Source organism: Phaenicophaeus curvirostris, chromosome 2 (genome assembly GCF_032191515.1).
Source record: "Phaenicophaeus curvirostris isolate KB17595 chromosome 2, BPBGC_Pcur_1.0, whole genome shotgun sequence".
In the NCBI taxonomy this organism is placed as follows: Eukaryota; Metazoa; Chordata; class Aves; order Cuculiformes; family Cuculidae; genus Phaenicophaeus; species Phaenicophaeus curvirostris.
In genome coordinates, this window is record NC_091393.1 from 60283690 (window position 1) to 60305134 (window position 21445).

Below are 21445 nucleotides of genomic sequence, written 5' to 3' on the forward strand. Positions count from 1 at the left end.
AACTGTTTAGTAAGTACTGACATTAGGGCTGACAACGCTTTGTGTGATTTTTTTTTTTTTTTCCTTTTGCTTGGTTTCTGTGTCTGTGTGTGCAGGCATGCATTCATTAACGTAATTCCTCAACATTCAACAGGAGTGCATCATAAACCAGAGCAAAAAAGCCTCATAAATATTTAGATCCTCCATCTACCTTCCAAAACTAAAGTGAAAAAGAGTATTTAGTGAGGACTTCGTTTGAGTTAATCTGCATATGAACTGAAAGGGGGTACAAAAGGATGAAAAGGTGGTGGAAACGAGCATACAAACCCCATAGTCTCCAGGGGACCATTCATCTTGTTCTTGTCAATACAATCTCAGTCTCACTGCTTGGCTGTTTTCTGCGCATGACCCAACAAATGAGCTTTGCAAAGACAATGTTGCAAAGGATGTGCATGCTTCTTGCTAGTTTAATTTTATCGTGTAACTGTTCAATAGAAGAAGCAAAATACTTCCATGTAGCAGAATCTGGAGAAATTTTACTAAATGCTTCTCTACCTTTTTGGGGTCTACAAACTGACATACAAACTTAAAATATCTATATATAAGGAAAAATAGATTATATGAAAAGCAATTTAAGGTAATTTGACAATTAATGAGAATAGTTTAAACTATATTATTACCTGCTGTATAGGTGTAAAATCATGTAATTTGAACCTAGTGCTGTATCTATTTATATATCAAACCCCACTATTTCAAACAACACTGCCATAAAGTCCAAAATTATAGATACAAAAAACCCCCAAACCATAGAACACAAATAAACTATATTTAATGTATTTTCACAATTAACCAGAGTCACAGAATCATTTAGGTTGGAAGGGATCTCTGGAGATCACCTAGTCCAACCACATACCTGGAATTCTGCAATTTTTTTTTTTTTTTTGTAATTTTTTAAAAATGAGGGAATGTGCAATACATTCAATAATTATCGAATTTTTATTTCATGATCTGAGATAAAATTACTTTTGAAGGATTACATCACACTACCAACACAATGACTTGTGATCTTTGACTGCTGCGCTTAGGTATCCTTTTCACCCGAAAAGCCACAGAGACCACTTAACAGAAACGTTTGTAATTACATACAAATAGTATGTATGACAGAATTCTTGATAACAAGCAGCCAAAAGACAGCCCTGTTTTGGTTGTTGTGAGGACAAAATTAGAGTGAAATAATGTAACTCATCGACCTCCACATAAAGCATATGAAGACAGGAGAATTACATCAATACTATATGGAATCATAGAATCATAGAATAACCAGGTTGGAAGAGACCCACCGGATCATCGAGTCCAACCATTCCTATCAAACACTAAACCATACCCCTTAGCACCTTGTCCACCCGTGCCTTAAACACCTCCAGGGAAGGTGAATCAACCACCTCCCTGGGCAGCCTGTTCCAGTGCCCAAGGACCCTTTCTATGAAAATTTTTTTCCTAATGTCCAGCCTAAACCTCCCCTGGTGGAGCTTGAGGCCATTCCCTCTTGTCCTGTCCCCTGTCCCTTGGGAGAAGAGCGCAGCTCCCTCCTCTCCACAACCTCCTTTCAGGTAGTTGTAGAGAGCAATGAGGTCTCCCCTCAGCCTCCTCTTCTCCAGGCTAAACAACCCCAGCCCTCTCAGCCGTTCCTCATAAGGCCTGTTCTCCAGCCCCTTCACTAGGTTTGTTGCTCTTCTCTGGACACACTCCAGAGCCTCAACATCCTTCTTGTGGTGAGGGGCCCAGAACTGAACACAGTATTTGAGGAGCGGTCTCACCAGTGCAGAATACAGAGGGAGGATAACCTCCCTGGACCTGCTGGTCACACCATTTCTGATACAAGCCAAGATGCCATTGGCCTTCTTGGCCACCTGGGCACACTGCTGGCTCATATTCAGTCGGTTGTCAACCAACACCCCCAGGTCCCTCTCCTCCAGGCAGCTTTCTAGCCAGACTTCTCCTAGTCTGTAGCACTGCATAGGGTTGTTGTGCCCTAAGTGCAGGACCCGGCACTTGGCCTTGTTAAACCTCATGCCATTGGACTCTGCCCAGCAGTCCAGCCTGTTCAGATCCCTTTGCAGAGCCTCCCTACCCTCCAGCAGATCGACACTTCCACCCAGCTTAGTGTCGTCCGCAAACTTGCTAAGGAGCACTCGATGCCTTCATCCAGGCAAATGCCCATCAAGGAAAATGGGGGTATATTCCGATTTCTTGTCACTATTTGTGTGTGGGGGATGCACTTATGTGCTCTTATGGGCTATTTCTAGTGACAGTCATTACCTTGTTAAACTTCATCCCGTTGGACTCAGCCCAGCAGTCCAGCCTGTTCAGATCCCTTTACAGAGCCTCCCTACCCTCCAGCAGATCCACAGTTCCACCCAGACTGGACAATGGTCAACTTAGTCACTTAACATATTTGTAACAGTCACTTATTTTATTACATTGCTACTCTACCATTTTGTACTGGTAAGAGAAAAGTACAAGTATATTTTTTTCAAATTAAACTCTGTATTTCAGCCTCCTCCTTAAATGAACTAAGCTGTTTTAATTATTATTATTTTTTAATTTAATTTTTGGTTTGGTTGGTTTTGGATTTTTTACGGTTTTGTTTGTTGTGGGGTTTCTGATTTTTTTTTGTTTCATTGTTTTTTCTGTACTGCTTGGTTTTTTTTTTTTTTGTTTCTTTGGTTTTTTTACCACCAGACCTCCCTAGGCCCCTAGTACTGGAGCTAAACAGTGACCTTATCAATGCAAGATCATGTACAAGCCTGAGCATGCAAGCTGAGCGTACAATGCTATAACTTCCCCTCTAATCACCTGTTGTCTAACACACAGGACTCCACCTACTTTTACAAACTTCTAATGATGTACCAAGATATGTCTGTAGTCAGGGGGATAATTGATTTCACTGTGCGCCTGTAAGAAAGGTGCAGACAAACTTCAAAACAGTACCAAAGATCAATTATGCCTCTAGTAATGAAAATCAAATGACTAGTTATGAACAGACTACCTGGAAGGAAAACCAAACTAGTGTTGTATACTTTAACTGACTTGCTAAGGGGAAAGACCAACTTCTGGCATGCAAATTTGCCATCTGATTGGCTATATCATGACTTTTTAAAGGCAAGCAGAAAAAAAATCTAGAGATGGGGAAATTCTTTAAGTCCAGCAGTGCCTCCTCTCCACCTCTAACTGAAGTGGCTTGCCAGCTTCTCAAATAATGGTGACTTTCCAGACATTTCTAAGCTAGGAAGAAGGAAGGCTGCCTAATTTGGATTACTTACCTGTTTTCATGCTGACCTCCTTTAATCAAAACAGAATTACAAAACTTCAAGTTAACTTTTTTCCTGCCTTGCCTCAAATAGTTCCTGCCACAGCCTGCTGGTTTTGAGCATATTGCCAGATCAGACCAAATATTCATTTGTTAATACATAAAACAGTATTGCTATGCAAACTGGGCAGCGGAATATACTCTCTGGGAAACTTAGTTTGTTGTTTCTCTACTCCTTAAGCTAACAGGACAACAGCTCTTCAGTCCTATTAGATCTGGGGGGTGTGTGCTAAAAAATCAGAGACAAGTGTCACACCTGTTCTGTAAAAAAAACCCCAAACCTGTAATCAACATGTGTAATAAATTTTCAAACTGAGAAAGACAGGTTATGCAAACACCTGAAAGGTGAAGAAAAGTGCCCATGAAACTTTCAAATATATATTTTTAAACAAATACAATACCAGAAGAGATGTTAACATTTCAGTGATCATCTTTATTTATGAATTATTCAATTCCATAATACAAAGCCACCTAAATAATACAAGTTGTAACATGTACATGGATACTTGTCATATTCTAAATGAACAGGAATATCTAGACTCGTGAACTGAATCTGTACAAAAGTCATTTGAATAAACAGGAAATGCATTATGCTTCCCTTTGCTATATTTCAGTCACAATCAGAGACCAAACATTAAACATTTCAAACTAAGAATAATAATAAAAAGTAAAGAGAATTTGGGAGATTGCCAGCAGGGTAAAGTGCAATTTCTAGACACTTCAAATTTAGCTGCAGTGATTTTTTTTTTAAAATCGGACGACTATAAAAATCTTGACGATTACTCCATTTTGAACGCATTTTTGCCTCTACACCATAGTGAGCTTTTCAGCCTACTCTCACTCCTCTTTACTCTGTTGTCTATCCAACATGATGACTTTATGAATGTAAAATATGAACACACTTCCAAAAGTCAAAGCTACGGAATGACCACATTGCCTTCAACAAGGTAATTCAGCTGCAGTCAAAATCCTGAACCCAGATATTGTTCAGACTATTCTAAGACCAAAAGCGGTTAATAGAAAAGTGTTTCTCTATGCTTACAGTGAGATTAGGCTGACGATTCAACAACTTGCAGTGGTGACTCCAGATGTCCAAAAGGTGTAAGAGACATCTGCACAGAGCTGGTATACATGATACAGGAACTTTGAGACAAAAGTGACCTTCTGGAGATTCAAGTGGACACCAAAATGTAAGCAAATCCCACCCTTTATTATGCTTATAAACTTCTAACAAGGAATTACTGTAAACAAGCAATGGACTAATTTTAAATAATAATCAGATACAATATTAGCTAAATAAGATCATATGATCTGGTATGAAGTGACTGTACAGCTCAAAATGAGCCAGAGCTCCTGCATCAGCTAACAAGCCAGAAAGACTCGCCTCTTAGTTTTGGGACTGAGTCTTTTTTTACTGATTGGTATGACTTGTCCTGGGAGCTCTAGTGACAGTCAGATGAAGAATTATAATGCACCGGCCTACAAATTCCAACAAAGATGGCACGAAATTTGGGATGCTTCCTGTTTCTATGAGGAAATTCTCAATGTACAACCAAGCACTCAAGCAATAACTCTCTGCACTTTCAAATTAGTTTCATCCAAGCAATCTGAAGTACTTTATCATAAAGCTTTTCATAGCTTCTGAAAAGTAGAAAACTGTGAAATGGGCTCTGGGGCCTATCATATTACAACGTATGTGGCTACTATATTCCATAAAAGACAACCCACACTCAACAGAAACACAGTAAGCAATATACAACGATATTTTACTGAAGGATGGTGTACCTGAAAAACAGAACATGCTGGTTTCTTTAGCTGTCAGCTCTCTGCCATCATGTTTGCCAAAATAAATCTGCAAACTTCCCTAACATGAACATAATTTTTTTTTTTAATCCTATAGTGAAGGCGAAAATGCTTCTCATTGTGGTGAAAATTAAAGGTACTTTTGTTTATTTACCTTACACAAAAATATATCTTTCAACATTGTCTTTTTTAGTTACACGTAACAAATAAAAAAGAAGCTGCTGAAGAAACTACTGTAATTGAGATGACTGCAGCAATCAAAATGCAGAATGCTATCCTAGATAGTCTTAAGGTTGGATATCTAGCACAAATTGGATAGAAGGTAAAGAACAAAACAAGTGTGTCTGAAATAATGGCTAAGATCTCTTAACAGTCTTAATTTCCACATATGCTAATACTGTAGTCTTTTAAACTAGAATGTCTGTTAACAGGACTCCAATTATGGATTTGTATCTAGCAGTGGTCAATTCAACGCCTCCAGAGTTACGCAGCACTTAACAGTACATTCACTGCTACTCCCACTTCTAGCACACGTGCTACAGGCTGGCCTCCACAGCATTTCCATACATGACTTCTCCACAAGGGTCAAGCCAGAAGCCATTTAAAGTTCTCCTCTATGCAAGCCTGCAGCTGTATAGCTAAGGTAGCAATTTTGTGACTATACAGATGGAAAGTGTAGTATCTATCATGCTGACTAAAGCCCTAAGACTGTGCATGGGATTAAAACCACTGGAAACACGCATGGTATATTTCAAGAAATTATTTGGCTTCTTTTAGTCAGCTTGGAAGAACAGTGACTAGTCATGACCCAGCAGTAAAATGCACAAGGCCAGTGCAAGTGTTTATAAATTACAAAGTGTAGGGAAGTTTATGAGCTAAGAAGTAAAACATCCCTTCAAAATACACAATTCAAATATATTCTATGAATCATTAGCTTTCTCCCCCAGCTTTTAAATTTAAGTGCTGTTATGAATGGAGATGTGGGCAAATGTTATGTTTACAATGTAGTACCTTAATTTAGTTTTCTCACTCCAATTGCTTCTAATTTTTTCTTTTCTATACTTTATCAGATTGCTTTTCTCTCCCTTTTCTGCCTTCTCTCCATTTTCTGCCTTTCTCAGCAACAATGTTATAAAACTGCCATACTAGACTTACATTTTCATCCCCTATGGACAAATGAGAAATGAAACCAATCTAAACTTTGTTTTTCATGCACAGAGATTTCTTGGGAACTTGGCAGAACTACCACCCACTCTAGACAGATACACCTTTCCCCACTGCTAGAATGCTACCTTTACTGGAGAAAAAGCCTACATAGCACAGGAAGAAATAGCACCTACAGCACAGCCATTACATACCCACGGGAATGATCTATTTAAAAATACTATCTACTGGGCAACTATACTGAAACCCTGATACAATACATTCAAAAACATATTGATTTACACCTTTTCTGTACATAACCATCACTGTTTAGTAGCTAGATACAGTGAATTCCAACACAGAGATACTCAAGCCTTCACTAACTTAATCACAATGCTTAACATTTTATTAAGCAGAATTTAGGCCCCTCCATTCTGCCTGCGTTAACAGTATCCTTTCATGGTTACCTAAGGTATATGGAATATAGGCCTTACTGAGAAAACTGCCAGGTACAAGATTCATGTCAAAGGTGGGAAGAACTTTTTTTTTGACTCAGCTTTTTCTTTTCTTCCCAACTTAATGACTGCATAATTAATACACAACGACAAGAACAGTGAGAATGCAGCTCCTCCTTCTCTTGTGTAATTGAATGAATCACAAAGGTATCTCTTCTGGCTCTTTTATTCCAACCTGAGGAATGGCCAGTTCTAACAGGACTGATACTGTGGGTTACTACATCCTTCCTCACAGTTGTACAGCTTGAAGTACCTTAAGCACAAGAGATACAAATCTGAACCCTTCCAGACTAAGGTGTGCTTGAAACCTTTATCTTCCACTTCTTCAGCAATCACCTAGCATTGAACAGATCTAGGCATTTTCTTCCAAGATCACAAACAGCGCTCAGAAATGTCCCTTTTTAAGACTACAAACACAATGCCTTCTGCTTACTACTTTGACTGGTGCACTGCTATGGCTTCTATTTGAACAATTACCTGCTGGTTTGGCTTAACGTCAAAAGAAATATGTTCCTGTTGTCAGACACATCACAGAATTTCTATGTAATTGGTTCTTAAGATTTTCAGTCTGGCTATAGTCTTATTTTGTGTTAATGTACCTCATAGAGATGACTGAATTTCATATGTTCATCTGGTGTGGCCCTGTCTGACTACTGCGTTACAGTTACAGCAGCTATAATCTTGTGCACCATGAATGATTCAATACTGAATTGCAAACGCAGCATTTTTTTTGTTCAGTGACCATAGTGGGTAGGTGAAGAATTTCCCTAATGAGTAGTGGTATGGCATATTGGTACCTTTCTGTTATAGACAGCATTGGAGAGGGCTGATGACACCCAACTGTATATGCCTATGATTTGGTCAACAGAGATGCCAGAAGTAACATCCACCCCTTTTAACTAAAAGAGTATGTTTCGCAGAAGTCATCAGTGCACAGCTCTCCCATTTCCCAAGGTGCTATCAGCTATGAACATTATAACAGTAATTGAATTTGCTTTTTATGATCATTGCAGGCCTTTATTGTAACATACAGAGGCTGCCGCTGGCATTATCATAATTTTTCTTACTTCAAGATTAGATCAATGCAATAAAACTTCACCTTAAAAGAGAAGCTGTTGGAGAATACTACCAGTTACGTGAAACAAGAAGGGCTACCTAGACCAAAACCCAGGAGTTAAAGACAGACTTCTGCTTGCATCCAGACAGAAGTTAAGGTGTTGGGTAGCTACCTAAAGAACTTTACATGGATCACAGGACCTGGTTACCTTGAAATAAACAAATCAACATCCCTCTCTCCCCTCCCCCAATATTAATACCATACTACCTCTCCCCTTTACCCACAGTACTCATTTACCCAACCCTGTGTTGCATCCCACCCGCCCCATTTCTTCCCCCAGGGAAAAGCTACAAAGTTCAATACGGTGCAGGAGTATTTCTAGTGCAAACACACCAGTTTTGAGGGGAACTATACCTTCTCGCTGCTCTTGAATCAGAAAGGATTTAACTTTCATCTTCTAGGCACTCTTAAAACATCCTTACCTGGGATGCGGAAGTGTGGTAAGGTAAAGGAAGAGAGAATAATATGAGATGTAAAGAGAGATGCTTTAGGTAGCTTTTCTGTTTTAACAGTATACTTGATGAAGAAAGACACCATGCTGATTTGCTTATTTAACTAATACATTACTTTTAAATAATGGTGATTTATCTACATTTTGTTAAAGCACTCAGCTTGTCTAAGGGTATTTTCCAACGATTTACTTCAGAGTATTGAAGTATTCATGGAAAAACCATGGATGAGAATTTTCCTCAAGTCATTTAGGCCTAATTACGTGGGCAGCTTCAGCACATGGCTTTGCTTCAATTTCTACACTCTTCAGACTGAGAAAGTAATTCAGATTAACACAGAGCAAACGAGAGCTTGAATTCTGCATTGCATTAAACGAGTGATTCCTCAGCAACTGCTGGTGTGGACGATCTTATTCTCCAGTAAATAAGTGCAAAATAGCTTAGGATATGCTACACTACTGCTATTAGTAGGTGGGACAACTGACAGCTACTGCACAATAACTCATGCTGGTATTGCTTACCTTATATTATCCACTCATATTCAAGCACTGGAAGCACTTTATGTGCAGAAAACAATAACGAAGTGGTATGGAAACAGCTGTACCAAGTGTCTTGAAAAAAAGTCTCCGTATGCTATTTTTACTGTGAGAGTCAGCAGTCCAGAACAATTATTCTAATGCTATTTAAGTTCATCTAATTTTAAGATGAATGCTTGCCATCTGACAGATCGAAGGAAGGATTCCATAGCAAATTTTCTCAGGGTTAAAAAAGAGCCTTCATTCACTGGTTAAAACTTAGCAAATCTAGGGCTACAAAAATGCATCATCCTTCAGACTGATCAACCATAAATAAAAGATGGCAATTTTGTTAAGCATATAAGGTTGTTTTAGCTTGCCACAGTTCTAAAACAGTGTTGTAAAAGGGCATACATGATCTTGCCACTACACAGAAAACGTATTGTTTCATCATCCATAGCCACAGTGCAGCATCCTTTGGGCACGCTATTGATGGACTAGGAATCAACATTAAAAAAAAATTGGTTTGTAACACTGCTGCTCTTTCTTTGATACCAAAGATAAATTTTTCTCGCTGAATATACTTTTTTAAAATTGTGGAAGCAGTAAGCCTGACTTATCTTAGATAAGACGTAAATTTCCAGTTAATGTAAACAAAACCCTGAAATGAATTACAAATGTTCATGTCCAAATGACGAGTCCTACATTTTTAAAGGTGGAAAATCCAGTGATCACTAGAAGGGGTGCAATAATCCAAGCCATTTTTACTATTACAAGAACTACAATTTTTCTGGGGTTTTGTCAATGCACATCTCTCTGGAAAAGTAGACTAACAGAGCTTGACAATACCAAATACAATTGCACACCTGATGAGGTAACGACATGTCTGCGCTTCTTCTCACTTTTGGAAGCAGTGTTTGTTGCTAGTATTTAAAGTTTCTTCAAATACCGTGTTGTACGTATGAAAATACACTTGAGTTCATACAAAACTTCACACAATACGTGACCTTATACCTAGTCCTATTAAAAAATACTGTTATAATAAAAATACTGTTATACTGAACTAAATCAAGCACAAAGCGATTTGTTGTCAAGCTTTCTCACACAAGCTCTGCCAAGCTACCAAAAATTGCACTAAAGCCCTCTGACAACCTCCTAAATAACAAAAACCAAGCAAGAACACCAAGTAACGGCGCCGGGAAGGAGGAATACATACAAGCAACCGCGTCGCTCCGCGTTGCCTCCGCGGCTGCTGGGGACGGGTAGGGTAGCTCCGGTGCCGGACATCGCCGCTCGCATCCAAACCCGTCAAAAAAGCCGCGGCTGGTGCCAAAACGCGGGGCCGCCCTGTGAGCGAAAGAGCGTGTCGAACTGCCTGCCGGCGGGGCTCCCACGGGGAGGCAGAGCCGCGGCCGGAGCCCGGGACGGGGCCGCCGCTGCTCCGCGCCCGCTCCCCCCACGTCCCTCCCTCCGAGGCCGCGAGACCCCGCTTCGCGGCACACGGGGGTAGAGCCGCACCCCTCCCACCTGGCAGAGAAGACGAAGGAACAGGGGGCTCCCACCACCGCCCAGACCTCCCGGTTACGGCCCGCTCCCCCCAGCCGCCTTCTCCCGCCGCCTTTACCGATCAGAGAGCGCTCACCTGGCGCCGCTCCGCCACCCGCGGGCGCATGCGCGGGTCGCGAAACGACCCCGCAAGCCCGCCCGCCCCGCGCCCCCACACCCACCGCCACGCGGGACCGCGGCGGCGGCGGCGGCGACGTAAAACGGCGGGAGCGCGCGCGGGCGCGCACGCTGCGGCTCCTCCCCCGCCCCCGGCGGGCGCACGTGACCCGCCCCCGGCCCCGCCTCCCCGCGCCGCTATTAGGGGGCAAAGCGACGCGACTTTTTGTTTGTTAGCAAGAAGAGTTCCGCGCGCGCGCGTTTTCCCGCGGGGCGGGGGCTTAGGAGGGAAGGAAAAAGGAGGCGGTAGCGGGCGCTGGAGGGGGCGTGTGCTGAGGAGACGCCCCGGGCAGCGGCACCGCCCCTCCTCTCCGCCCCCCCCCCCCCCCCCCCCGCGCTTCCGAGGCGGCAGAGGGAGCGGCGGCCGCGGCTCCGCCAAGCGGCGCTGCCGCCGCGCGCCCCCCCCCACCCCGGCCCCGCTCGCCCTCCCCGCCCGCGGCCCCGCCCCCCGCCGTGCTCCCGCCCCCCGCTCCCCTCCTCCTGCCGCCGCTGCTGCCGCTGCCGCCAGCGCAGCCTGAACTGAAGCGAACTCCGGAGCGAACTGAGGAGAAGTGAGGAGGCGGCGGGGCTGAGACTCGCCGGGCGGCGGCGGCGGCGGCGGCGGCGGGAGGGAGGGCAGGCGGGCGGGCGGGCGGCGAGGAGGGAGCAGCGCGGCGGCACCGACAGCGGCGAGAAGCGGCGGCGGCGGCTCCTGGGAAGCGGCAGCGGCGCCCGCCCGTCCCCTCCCTCCCTCCCTCCCGCCGCGGAGGCAGCGGCGAGGACCGGGGCGGCGGTGCCCGGGCGGAGGGCGGCAGCCTCGCACCCGTTTCCCTCTGGGTTGTGATTTTTTTTTTTTAAATTTTTTTTTTTTTTTTTTTTTTAATTTCCCGGTCCCTCGGCGGGTCCGCGTTGGTCTCTCTCCGGATTTGAATCCTCCTCCTTCTCCTCCTTCCTCGGGGAAGCTCCCCTCCCCGCCCCCTCCCCTCCCCCGCCCGCGCCCCGTGCCGCGGCCGCGCTGCTCGGCGGAGCTGCTGCGGGCGCTCTCTGCCGCGGGCTTGGAATATGGTTGGGGAAATGGAAACCAAGGAGAAGCCCAAGCCGAGCCCCGATTACCTGATGCAGCTGATGAACGACAAGAAGCTGATGAGCAGCCTCCCCAACTTCTGCGGGATCTTCAACCACCTCGAGCGGCTCCTGGACGAAGGTAAAGGGCGCTCGGCCGGCCGCCCCGCTCCGCCGGGGCCGCGGCGCCGCTCCCGGGATCCCGCTCGGCCCCCCGAGCCCGGGCCTCTCCCCGCCGCCCCCCCCCCCGCGCTCTCGGCGCCGAAAACAAAGGGGAAGTGCGGGCTCTCCCCGCCCTGGCCGTGCGGGGAAGGGGCAGCCCTGCCCGCTCCCCTCGGGGGGTTTCCTTCCCCGCCCCACCCCCTCTTTCGTTATTATTTTTCTTTTCCTTTTTTTTCGCCCCCCCTCCCCCGTTCCCCGCGCTGTCTCCGAAAACCGGGGGAAGGGTAACCGCGGCGCGGAGGGGAGGGAGTGAGGAGAGGCGCTCAGGAATGTGCTCTGGGGGAAGGCAGGGAGGAGGGGAGAGGCTGGCTCGGCCGGGGGGAGCCGGGTCCTGCCCGTCGGGGAGCGCCCCTCGGCCCGGGCCGGCTGCGGGGGGGGGGGGCGGGGGGGCAGGGCTGCCAGGGTGTTCGGTTTCGAGATTTGGCCGTTCTGGAAGCTGCCTGAACTTGAATGACTAAGGCGGAGGGGCCTGAGCTTTATTCTTCAGCTCTACCCCACCCCAGACCGGCCACAAACTAATTATAATTTTCCTACGTTGCAAGGGAAGCGAACAAATTCTTCTTTCAGCTGTCCTTACCTTTTAAAGAAACTTAAGTTGAAAGACTCCTACGTGTTAAGTTTAGCGAAGGGGGGGGGGGCGGGAAAAGAAAGCAAAACGACAAAAAGAAACTACGAAATTCCTTCGTCTCCCCCCGCCCCTCTCCTGCCGCCGAGGGGCCGCTCCTGGGGGTCCATTCCACACCCCCCCTTTTTTCCCTGAATAGAGCCCTTGAAGGGTTACGTTTTTACAAATAAATAATAGCGTTTTGGAGGAGAAAAAAAAAAAACAAAACAAAACATAAGCCGGGGAACTTAATGCGTCCCACACGTCTTCCTACTACAGCACCAGAGCCGCTGTGTTAAAAATAAGGCCACACACTTGTTCTCAGTATTTTCAATTCACTTTATGCTTGGGTTCACGGGTTTGTTAAAAGCATTTCCTTTCTGACCACCTTAAACTTAGGCTTTCAGGAGAGTTAGAGTGGCCCGTTTCTTTAATCGTATTTGGTAGTTTTGTAGAGCGTGATAAAACTAGAATTTATTTATACAGTTTCCACTTGTTGGTATTCTTGACGTGAAATACAGAATTTTGAGATTTCGAGTTAGGATTCACGTTTGCGGGTGTATTTCTTCTCGCTAAAAGAAGTTTGGGAAGTTGTTGACCTCGGAAGATGAAAGAGCTGGTTATATTTGGTAGAACAACTCCCCGCCCTCTCCCAGGACTGTAAAAATGAGATAGTGACTGTAATGCAATAATAATTAGCATATGGCGAAAATACTACCTTCTGAAAGAAATGATAGAGGAGTGGGGAAAAAAAAACAACACCACCGAAGAATACTGAAAGATGGACTGTGGGAAGCGATATAATGGGAGATTCTATTTTTATTTTCAAGATTTTTGGTGGATTTTGAATTTGTATTGGAGCAAATACATGTGAAAAGTAAAAGCACTTAAAACTTAGGTTCTTGGTCACCATAGCAAACAACTTTGTCAGAATAGTTAGATTTACCGCAAGCATTAAGAAACTTGACTGAGAAGACTGCTTTTAGCTTTCTGGAGGCTTGATGCTGGATTTTTAAATTCCTGAATCTCCTGAAGTTTTTGTATTTGGCCAGAGGAGGCCTGAAACTTTATTTTTTTTTTCGGAGAACAAAAGAAAGAAAAACACTTCCCATACAAAAAGGACACTGAAAAAGGAATGTCTGAAATCCTTCCACCTTTGAAGTATTTTTAAATATTGAAAGCTCTGGAATTGTGTCTTGTGAAGTATCGGAGTTCCAAAATAAGGGTCGTGGAGCCTCTTGCTGAGAAAGTTTAAGGATTGCATTGAAGTTATTCTTCATACTCTTTAAGAGAAAAATGAATAAAATACAATCGGTGTTTCTAAATGGTCTCAGGAAGAAGTCTGCTATCCCTTTAAGCTTTTCGGCTTTTCCTGTTTACGTTGGCAATTGGGTGGAAGTATTGTGGAGGCAGAAAACTTTATGGAATGTTGAAAAAAATGTTACATGCAAATGCAGTAAATCGCTTCAAGACTTCAAAATTTGAACACTAAGGGGCGCCAGTTATTTTTGTTCTGAGGCGTGAGACTGGCCTCTGAACACCATTTCTGACTTCAGTAGTGAAATTTATAAATCTAGGAGAAGATATCAAAGAATGACAAAATACCTGTGGATTTGTGCAGATGTCTGTGTTTGTGTGGACTTACATAAGTTGTATGGTTGCATGCAGTATTACATAGGTGGAATAGTCAATGGAGATGAACAGTTGAGAAGTTAGAACAACTGTTGTTCTGCGAAACACCTATCCTAGTATCCAAAAGGACACTGTGTTAAATATCTTGAACTATATGCTACACTGGCGTCCTCCAGCAGGGTTCTGTAGTGTGCTGGAAAGGTTTGCAAGATTTGAAATGCTTACTTTAAAGTATAATATTTAGTAGTTTTATTGGTTGTTTCATGACCCCTTTGAGAATACCAAATATTAGGGGCGGGTGTGTGTATACATAGTTTTTCATTTATATATACATATATATGTCTAAAAATAAAGCTACGGTGTTCATATTCCCTCTTTGCCTCCCTTTTCCATTTCCCTCTGTGGTTGGTTGCTTCTAGCTTATTGTTTTGTGCTTTAGTTAGGTGTTTTTTTTGGTGTGGTAGTTTTTTTGGTGTTTTTTTTTTTTCTTTTTAAGTTGCTATACAGCCATTTCGCTTCTTGTACTTAGGTTTTGTTTATGCTGGAGAAGAATATTATGATGATTAGCCTTTGTCTTTTATTTTATACTAGTCAAACTGAAGAAATAGTCACAACCCTAAGAATTCCAACAAGTAAAATATGGGATTGCTTTCTCTACTGGAATCCTAGGGGTTTTTTTAATTTATTTACTTTTACGTGCCAGTGTTTAAAAACAAAGCCTAAACGGGCTCCTGTTGTGATTAAATCTTGTATTTATATGTAAGATAGAAATGTACCTGTTGATTTAGACAAAGGACGGTACATCTGATGTAGTTAGGTTTCGGAATTTGCTTTTTTTTTTTTTCCTGGCCCTGTTCTGGGCTGTGTATATTATCCAAAACACATTTTTCTTTCTGAACTCTATCCTAGTGTTTGATTTTTGAAAAATTGTGCTGCTTAACTTAGTAGATGGTCCGTGCCTTACAGCATTTTGTTTCAAAGATCAGTTTAAATGTGAGAGGTATATGGAGGAAATTTTTTTTAAAAAAACCCAGCTCCTTTATAATAAAATCTGAAAGTCATAGTTTTGTTTAGGTTAAGATATTTTTGCATATGTGTGCTTTCAACTTCTTATGTGTAAATAAGGCTTTTGTGAATTAACAAGGATGTTTAAAGTGTGCATCATAATAACTAGGAAGCTGGATTGTTTTTATCAGACTAGTGCAAACCTGTGGGAAGAGAGGGTTCTTCCTGAATGTGGAATAGGCTGTATTTCCTGCAATTGTTTGCACCATCAAATGTGACCTGATTTTTTTTTTTTTTTCCTCTTAAGCTTCTCAGATAGTAACTTTTATGATTCTAACCTAGATTGGTTTTTTTTTTTCCTGACGTGTATATTTTAGTGGTCCCCTTTGTGGAAAGTGAATAAAGCTATATCTGGTTTTCTTTTTAAATAAATTGGACATTGCAAACTCTGCAGTTGCACTCTGACTTACAGAAATTAATAAAGTAGTTTAGTTTTATTCCAGCAGATTATGAACAAATATGAATAAACAATGAACTGAGATCTGAGTAGTGTAATTTTTACGCTTGCATTTTGTTTTCTTGAACTTGTAAGTAGTCAGAATGTTGTACTTGATTGGAACCTACACAGATCAAACTTGTAGTCTGAACTTTAATTTAAAAGGTATTGATGTAGACTTTATTGGGAATTCATCTTTTGGTCTGTGAACTACACCTCAAACTTCTGCCTTCCTGTCAAACTTGTGTTGAAGGTGACTTTAGAAGTGTGTTCTACCCTTAAATGTAAATTAAGCATTGCATCTAGTGTTTGGAGATAAGTGTAATTTCATATAAAATAGGTTGTGTCTGACTAGCAGTTACAGCAATGCTAACTGTAAAAACATCTAGGTAGGAGTTAAGGAGCATAAGTTTTTCTCTGTCAGTTTAATGTTATTTTTGAGAAAAGTGCCTGTGAATTTGCAAAGCCCAGTGCCCAGAACTACAGTTTTCATGTCAATCTTGTTATTAATCAAAACATCTGCATGAGTTAGAATTGAAAAGCTGTGTTTTGGTGGTGTAAGTAGGTTCTCCTTGAGAAGTTATCTGGTTACTTTGGTGCATAACCTTATTGTTTGTGATTATGTAAATGTAGCCTGTTCTTAGCTGGGGTTTTGCTGACATGTCAGATTTGTTGAAGGGGCATTGGCCACATTAGTGTGTCTGTTTCAGTTTTATCAGATCTTGCAACAAAACCCCATTATTTCATTACAAACTATGCCTCTTAATACAAACGTAAGAGAAGAATATTCTTTAGGATAGAGACCTTATGGTAGGTTTTTGCCCATAGAGTCTCAGACTAATTTTTAGACTTTGACTTTTAACATTTTACAAAACAGTATGCAGCAAGGGCATTAAGCATTTTGTGTACTGTTTTTCAGTAGCATATGCTCTTTTGTATATGGTTCTTTAATTGTCTGTAAATCGTAAGATAAAATGGTCTGAGGGAGTTTTCTGATTTGTATGTAATATATATTTTCATACATATATAGTAAAGAGGTGGTAAAGTTTCTAGAACTCATGTTTAAAATCTTTGTAGGAGTTTTTTTCTGAGGTGTGGTCATTTTTATGTTCTAATTCCTTGGCATCCTCTTACAACATCAAAACAAAATCTCCATTGCACTTAGGAAAAAGTTTATTTTTTTTCAGCTTGGGGAGAAAGATTCAAAACTACACCCCTCCCCCCCCGTCCAACAGTTCAGTACTTTTAAAATAAGTTATTTTTGGAGCTCTAGCTGCAACATTTATAGCATTGCAGTCACCTGGCTTGTAACTTAAAAAGATGTGTGGTATTTTGATAAAATGTAAGTTAGCAAAGCAGTTATTTTAAGCTTCTGTTTTGAAAGCAGTTTGTTCACTCTTGCTTGCCAATAATTGATTATTAGAATGTCTGTCATCAGAGAGTGTTTTTAAACGAGTATAACTATAGTAGACTTATTTCTGTACAAGAGCGGCCTAACTTATTTGTCTTTAAATTGGGAGAAGCCTGTTCAATATTAATATTTTCATTTACTGTTGCTTCTTCCTTGAGGTTGGAATTAAGTTGCATTTTCCTCACTTTAAATTGTACGCAATAGTTTTCAAAGTAACTAGTGTCATAGAAAAATCTCTTGTTACAGTTAGAAGCAACTGACCAAGTGGGGGTTAGATTAGGGAGTGGCATGTGATGTTCTCATAGTGCACAGAGGGAAAAAACTGAAGATGTGTTGGTTAGTATTATAGTAAAGTGACGCGCACCCCCCCCCCCAGCAACCAGTAACTGAGTAACATTTGAAAGATTGCAAGAGAGCATGTAGAGTGTCTTAATTATTAAAGTGAAGTTTACATGCCTCAAAGGAGAAAAAGTCAAATCATAATAAAGTTGCTGCTCTTCTGTGAGCATTGCCTGCATGAAAAGAAGGCTGGGCATTAAATGAGTGGTTACTTTTGTAGTTCAGTAACTTCTCTGACTGGATTATCAGTGTCAGTCTTTCTTAAAACTTTTTCTCTGAGTAAGCTAAACAATGCTGAATCAAGAATTGAATACTTAGAACAATTTGAATTATGTAGACCTCAGTAGAAAAGCAAGTACATTTTAATTGTCTTTAATTACTGTATGTAACCTTAAAATGCTCTTGTTTTTGGAGAATGCAGCTATCCTATTAAGTAGATATATTATTAGGTGGTGATCTAGTATATGTTCTGTGGCTGTGACAGGATAGACCAGTGTTAATGTTAATTACGAGGCAATCCTAACAGTTCAGGCTGATTGAAGTACAGCAGGAGTCTGCCATGAAGACGGATGGTTTATATTTGACCGGTTATATGGAATGCAGGGGTGGAGGGTGGGGGAGAGGGAGAAGGCAGGAGAAAAGCCTTGCCAGGAAAGCTGTGAGGTAATGAAATGCCCTGGTTCACTGACCCTTGTCTTTATTGAAACATAACTTGCAACTTTTCATTCAGGCTGTGTGATTTTTTTCTGTATTGATTTTTATCAAAATGCATATTATGAAAATCTTCCATTGCTTTTGACATTTTGTTGAAATTTAATAACTCAGTGCTAAGAAAACTAGTAGGAACCGTAAGAGTGCCAGTGTTTTTTATCTTATTATGCTTAGTGCAATTGGTGAGGCCAGTAGATGCACCATGTAAGATATACCTGTGTGTTTGTAGCAGGAGGATCTAGGTCTGTGAAGCACACTGGAGCTGTTCTTTGAATCCTGAAACGGGTAATAGGTGTAATGTTTACAATCTGTCTCATCAGAGCAAAAGGATCTAATCCAAAGAGTTGTGTTGCTGAAAATTAGGCGGTATTGCATTTCTACTTTGGACTTGAGAGAGTACTCTGTATTACCATGCACAATGCAGTTGAAGTAATTTCTGGGTTTGGGTTGTTTTTCTTGGAAACTCTTAACAGAAATAGTTTTTTGGATTTTTGTTTTGTTTCTGTAGCAGAGCTTAGGTTTTTGAGACCATTTATGTTTGCATGAGTAGAGCAGTCACGACAGCTTAAAGAGAATTAAGATCCAGCTTCATTAGCAGAGCTGCCCCTCCACGGTGATGTACTTTCCACTAGAAATGTCTGTTGCTGGCTAGTCAGTTGTCCAAGAACGACAGTGAGATGTGGTGCAAGTTAAAGTGCTTCTGTTCAGGTGGCTGTGGTACTAAACCTCTGTTGTCTGGATTCGGTGCTAGGAGTTGCAGCTTTTTTGATACTCTGCAGTTATTTTAGTAAGTGTTTAGTGCCTGGGATGACTGTGGTAACACTGTCAGGTTTTTAATTTTATTCTCCTGGTTATACTACTGATTAAAAATGGATTTTTTTTTTCAATTACTTTTCATGTGAGAATTGACTTTTGTACTTCCTAAAATAGTAAATTTTCTTTAGCTCGTTCCAAAAAATTATTTTCTTGAAGGGAAATCACAATCAGGAGCTATTAATGGGTTTTCTCTTATTGTTTTGATGGGGTATGATTGATTGAATAAATAGCATGCTGCAAGCCTTTTTTTTTAATTAAAATTTAAATATTTTTGATTGTTTTGTAGCTGCACTTGAATACTTCTACTTTATCCCATACTGTGGTGGGTTAGGGAAGACTTTCTGTGTATCCAGTACAGAGTGTACCAGAGTAATGTTTCGATTCTTTGTATCTTCAGTGCAATGCTCCAGGAAGTGCATGGGTGGGAAGATCCTCAGGATACCCTTTTTTAAAAAGGATAAACTGCGAAGAAATTTGTGTCCTGACTGACATCTGAGCATATTAATAGTGAGGCAGTTAATGCTTTCAGTGGTCTATAACCTTATAAATATTTACACTTTTTTAAGACTTGATTTGAGAAGGGGAAAAAAAAACGTATCATGACAAACAATATCTTGTTACTTTGCTAAGAAGCTAACATGGAGGTAGTTGCAAGATGTGATGCATCAGAATGGCTGCTGATGTCAGAGCAGAGGCAGGGGAAGCTAATAAAGCATTTCATACTCTTATCTGGTGGATGAGCTTCTGGCTTAAAAGGTCAGCTGACATTCTGGACTAGTGGTGGGGTGTTATTCTGTGGTGTTGGCTTTCTTCTCAGTCAGCAGAGCTGTGATCTAACTCTGCGTATGTGGTCTTGGAGTAGTTGTGATGGCACAACGGCTGAGGTAGCTCAATACTGGAACATATAGAGCAGAGCCATAGAGAGAGAAGTATGTTTGCTTAAACATTTAAATTAAAGTCTTAAAGCCTTAATTGATGTCAACTGATTGTGCATCTGATCCACTCAGAATTTTAAAGATGTGACTATTTTCAGACTCGCTGACACTAGATGGAAGCCAGACTTTGCTGAGTTCTTTAAATCCTTCAGCTGCTGAAATGTACCTTACTGTTTTACCTGATTCAGATTAAAAATCTATTTTAGAAATTTCTGTTACCATTGCTTGATTGACAAGTCCCATGCTAGCCACGTCATATTTTCTTCATTAGTGCCTAGGAGATGGAATATGCCTGAAGTCTTAAAAAGCAAGTGACAGATCTGTCTAGCACAAGTATTAATAAAAACTTAATGTTCTGATTCCTTTATTAAAACAGCAACTTAACTAAAGCATTTAACTGATATTGCATGATGCTTCTGTTTATTTATCAGACTTCAAAGCAGTAGCATATCAGTTAATAGTATTCTTAATACAACTTAATCTAATAACCTGCAAATAATTCTATCAAAAGTTAATGCATAACCTTCAGTTTTTAGATGCTGAGGAAGCCAAATCCACTTATATTTGCTATGGAATCTTAGGTTTCTTGGCAGGAATGGGGAGGAGGAGAGCACGAGGAAATTCCCTGATGCCCGGACCTGGTGCTGTTTGCTTTTGAGCAGTGCTGCTCATTTATATATACTATTTTAAGTTAGTTTCAGTTTGTTTTATTTTGAAGGATCATGAGCTGCACCCATGCATCAGAAATCAACAGGACATCGCCCCCCCCCAACTTTACCTAAATTTATGATCTATTGACAAGTGTGTTCTCTAGCGGTTGGTTTGTATGTTAAAGTTTAAGGTTAAAATGTTGTGACCGATTCAGCTGTCTTGTATAAAGTATGAGTTTTTTTACAGTGATAAAGACTGTGTGGTGAGAAAACGGTGTGTGTTAGATGATGGTAGGGACAAGTTGTTAGTTCTTTAATTGTTTAAGTATCATATCATCTATAAAGATAAGAAACTCATGCAGTCAGTTTACGAGGGAATTACTACTACCTTAAATTGCTCAAGGCTTTTATGGAAATCTGATACTGTCTCTGAATCAATCTGAAACAAGAATCCTTATACAGATTCTTTTGTTCATGCTTTTCACATAGTTCTGTCAACTTTTTGTTCAACAAGTAAATAGACTTGAACAAAATCTGGGCACAGGTGATATGGGAGGCATGAGAAATGAATTCTAATCCAGGTTCTATCAGGAAAACTGGTAATATGTACTTCAGAATCTCGGGTATAAAATTAGTGACTGCAATTTGTTTTAGAAGGAAAGTGTACCTAGCTGTTGTAGTGATGTCTTTAAAGAGATTTGAGTCTCATTTTGAAACTTCTTGCAGTGTGTTTTTTTTTTTTTCCTCTGTAGATAAATTTTCTTTTTGTGACAAGACTAACAACCCTTTGGGAAAAAGTCTGCAGCAAACATTATCTAAAGATCAAATCCACCTTGGAAGAAACTAAAAAGAAAAAAAAGTACAACTGGCTTTCTTGAGAGAAGCTTACGGACTTCAGTGAACTTTTTTTTTTTTGAGACCTGTGGCCTTTGAGGAATATACTGATATTATGAGAAGCAAGATGGGAAAA

The 21445-nt window shown here is 41.3% G+C and overlaps 1 protein-coding gene across 6 annotated transcripts in view; it reads left to right on the forward strand.

Moving 5' to 3' along the window:
* Positions 1 to 11395: 11395 nt before the first annotated feature.
* The window catches only part of QKI (QKI, KH domain containing RNA binding), a 158095-nt gene continuing 148045 nt past the window's right edge, over positions 11396 to 21445 (forward strand). For 2 of the 6 annotated variants that reach the window (XM_069852202.1, XM_069852206.1), the window contains exon 1: positions 11396 to 11796. In XM_069852202.1, coding sequence (XP_069708303.1) covers positions 11655 to 11796 — 142 coding nt within the window. In that variant the 5' untranslated portion in view covers positions 11396 to 11654. The remainder of the gene's footprint in view (positions 11797 to 21445) is intronic. The other 4 variants (XR_011337003.1, XM_069852204.1, XM_069852203.1 and 1 more) reach the window with 3 other exon arrangements.